At 44.3% G+C, this 2,973-nt stretch overlaps 1 protein-coding gene across 1 annotated transcript in view; it reads right to left on the reverse strand.

Moving 5' to 3' along the window:
• LOC116218992 (stonustoxin subunit beta-like) overlaps positions 1-2,973 on the reverse strand; it is an 8,783-nt gene that overhangs the window by 69 nt on the left and 5,741 nt on the right. The window contains exon 3 of the mRNA XM_042703421.1: positions 1-701. This exon is cut by the window's left edge and continues 69 nt beyond it. Coding sequence (XP_042559355.1) covers positions 157-701 — 545 coding nt within the window. The 3' untranslated portion in view covers positions 1-156. The remainder of the gene's footprint in view (positions 702-2,973) is intronic.

Here is a 2,973-nt window from a genome sequence, read left to right on the forward strand (position 1 = left end):
CAATTAACCTTGGTCTCCATAGTAACATGTTTATCAACATGTAATAGGCTCAAAAATATACATTAATTATCAATATTTTCCATCAAAGCACAGGGGTGTTTGAACAGGAGTGTGTAACTCTTCTGCAGACTCTTGTGTTCCTGCAGGATCAGGAGGTCATGTGATCTGGCACAGGGACACTAGGGAGTCAGAATAATTAAGCCAAAACCCAGGATAGAGGGGCTCAGTGAATGTGGAGTGGAATGTGTGCAGGTGGGTGAGTGTGTCAGAGGAGACGCTGTAGAAGGACAGAGTGCCTGCTGGCCAGTCCAGGTAGACTCCTACTCTGCTGGAGCGGGAGGAGGGGGCAGGTATGTCAGTCTTCTTATTATTGTGCAAGGCAGAGTAACTGTTACCAGAGCATTGCAGACTCCAGGACTTGTCATTACATCCAAACTCACTGTCATGACTCAACCCTTTCCTCCCCATGCTCTTATATGCCACTGCTATATGAGCCCCACCACCACTCCACTCAGCCTCCCAGTAGCAGCGTCCAGACTGACCCTCTCTACACAGCACCTGAGGACTGTAGTAGGAGTCAAATCTCTCTGGGTGGTCAGGATACGGCTGCCTCTCACTCACAGGTGTCACCTTTCTGTTCCCCTCAGAGAGAGAGAGACTTCTGTATGCTGTGTTGGGGTCCAGTGTGAGCTCACAGGCATCTGCAGACAAGAGGAGAGAACATACTCAGCAGAATAAGGGGGAGGGAAAGGGACTGTTCACTGTAACCACCCCCACCCCCCATCCCACCACACCCGACCCCACCCCACCCCACCCCACACACACACACAGATGTTCAGATATACACCTCTCCCTGCTTACACACAACCAAACGCATGCTCAAACAAACATACACACATCATCACACACAGCTCCAACAGACGTGTGTGTGTGTGTGTGTGTGTGTGTGTGTGTGTGTGTGTGTGTGTGTGTTTCTGTGTTCAAGATTCTGTGAGGAGAATGAGAAGTGTGTATATTTGTGTGTGTGTGAGTGCATGATTCAATGTACCTGTGTGTGTGAGAGTCAAGAAGGCAAGAGGGAGTATACAGTCGTATGAAAAAGTTTAGGCACCCCTCTGAGGCTGCATGATAATTTACTCTGGCTTCACCAAAAAAGATCACAGTGGTATATTATTCATTTTCTAGTTAACACTGAGTACTGGGGTGTTTTCCAGACAGAGATATTTAGTGTAGCAGTATTTAGTTGCGTGAAATGAAATCAAATGTGAAAAATAGGCTGTGCAAATATTCGGGCAGCCTAATAATTTTGTTCATTTGAATACCTGTAACTACTCAATACTGATTAATTGCAACACACACTTAGTCTGATTAGCTTGTTAAGCCTAAAATTCCATAGAAGGGTGCATCCAATCATTACAAAAGGTCTTTAAGGAAGCCAATTGCAAGTTGTGTTTCTCTTTGATTCTCCTCTGAAAAGTGGCAACATGGGGGCCTCAAAACAACTGTCAAATGATCTGAAAACAAAGATTGTTCAGCATTGTGGTTTAAGGGAAGGTTCCAAAAAGTTATCCCAGAGGTTTCAGTTGTCAGTTTTCACTGTGAGGAATATAATCAAGAAATGGAAGGCCACAGGCACAGTTCTTGTTAAGGCCAGAAGTGGCAGGCCAAGAAAAATATCGAAGAGGCAAAGGCGAAGGATGGTCAGAATGGTCAAAGACAACCCTCAGACCACCTCCAAAGACCTGCAAGATCATCTCGCTGCAGATGGTGTCACTGTGCATCGCTCAACAATTCAGCGCACCTTGCACGAAGAACAGCTGTATGGGAGAGTGATGCGGAAGAGGCTTTTTCTGCACACACGCCACAAACACACTCGCTTGAGGTATGCAAAAGTATATTTGAACAAGCCAGATTAATTTTGGAACAAAGTGCTGTGGACTGATGAGACAAAGATTGAGCTATTTGGTCACAACAAGAGGCGTTATGCATGGCGGCAAAAGAACACAGCATTCCAAGAAAAACTTGGTAAAATTTGGTGGGGGTCCATCATGCTGTGGGGCTGTGTGGCTAGTGCAGGTACTGGGAATATTTTTTAAAGTTGAGGGTCCCGTGGATTCAACTCAATATCAGCAAATTCTTGAAAATAATGTTCAAGAATCGGTCACAAAATTGAAGTTACGCCGGAGTTGGGTGTTCCAGCAAGACAACGACCCTGAAACATTGCTCAAAATCTACCAAGGCATTTATGCAGAGGAACAAGTATAATGTTCTGGAATAGCCATCCCAGTCCCCAGACTTGAATATTATTGAAAATCTATGACTTGAAGTGGGCTGTCCCAATAGGCAGCCATCAAACCTAACTGAACTGCAGATGCAGACACTCATCAGAGGCAATAGTACGTGTCTAGAGCAAGGCTGCCCAATGTGCATTCTTGTGTATTTGGGATATTTGTGTGTGTGTGTGTTTGTGTGTGTGCGCCTGGAAGGAGTATAAGTGTAATCTCTTGTGTGTGTGTGTGTGTGCGTGTGTGTTTGTCACCTTCTCTCTCTCTATCTCTGTGTGTGTGTGTTTGTGTTTGTTTATGTCTGTGTAAGAGAATGTGTGTGTGTCAGGCAGCATGTATAATCTCTAGTGTGTGTGTGTGTGTGTGTATGTATAAATGTGGGTGAGTGAGAAAGTGAGTGTGTGTGTGTATGCATGTAGGTGAGTGAATGAGTGAGTGTGTGTGTGAGTGTGCATTCTTGTGTATTTGTGATATTTGTGTGTCTGTGCATGTCTGTGGAAGTATGTGTATGTGTCAGGAAGTATATGTATGATCTCATGTGTGTGTGTGTGTGTGTGTGTGTGTGTGCGATCAAGTTTGTCTATGTAAGATAATATATATATATGATATTGTGTGTGTGCGTTAGTTCATATTTGTATAAGATATGTATATATATATGTATGTGAGTGTGAGTGTGTGTGTGTGTGTG

The sequence above is a fragment of the Clupea harengus genome, chromosome 24 (genome assembly GCF_900700415.2).
Source record: "Clupea harengus chromosome 24, Ch_v2.0.2, whole genome shotgun sequence".
Classification (NCBI taxonomy): domain Eukaryota; kingdom Metazoa; phylum Chordata; class Actinopteri; order Clupeiformes; family Clupeidae; genus Clupea; species Clupea harengus.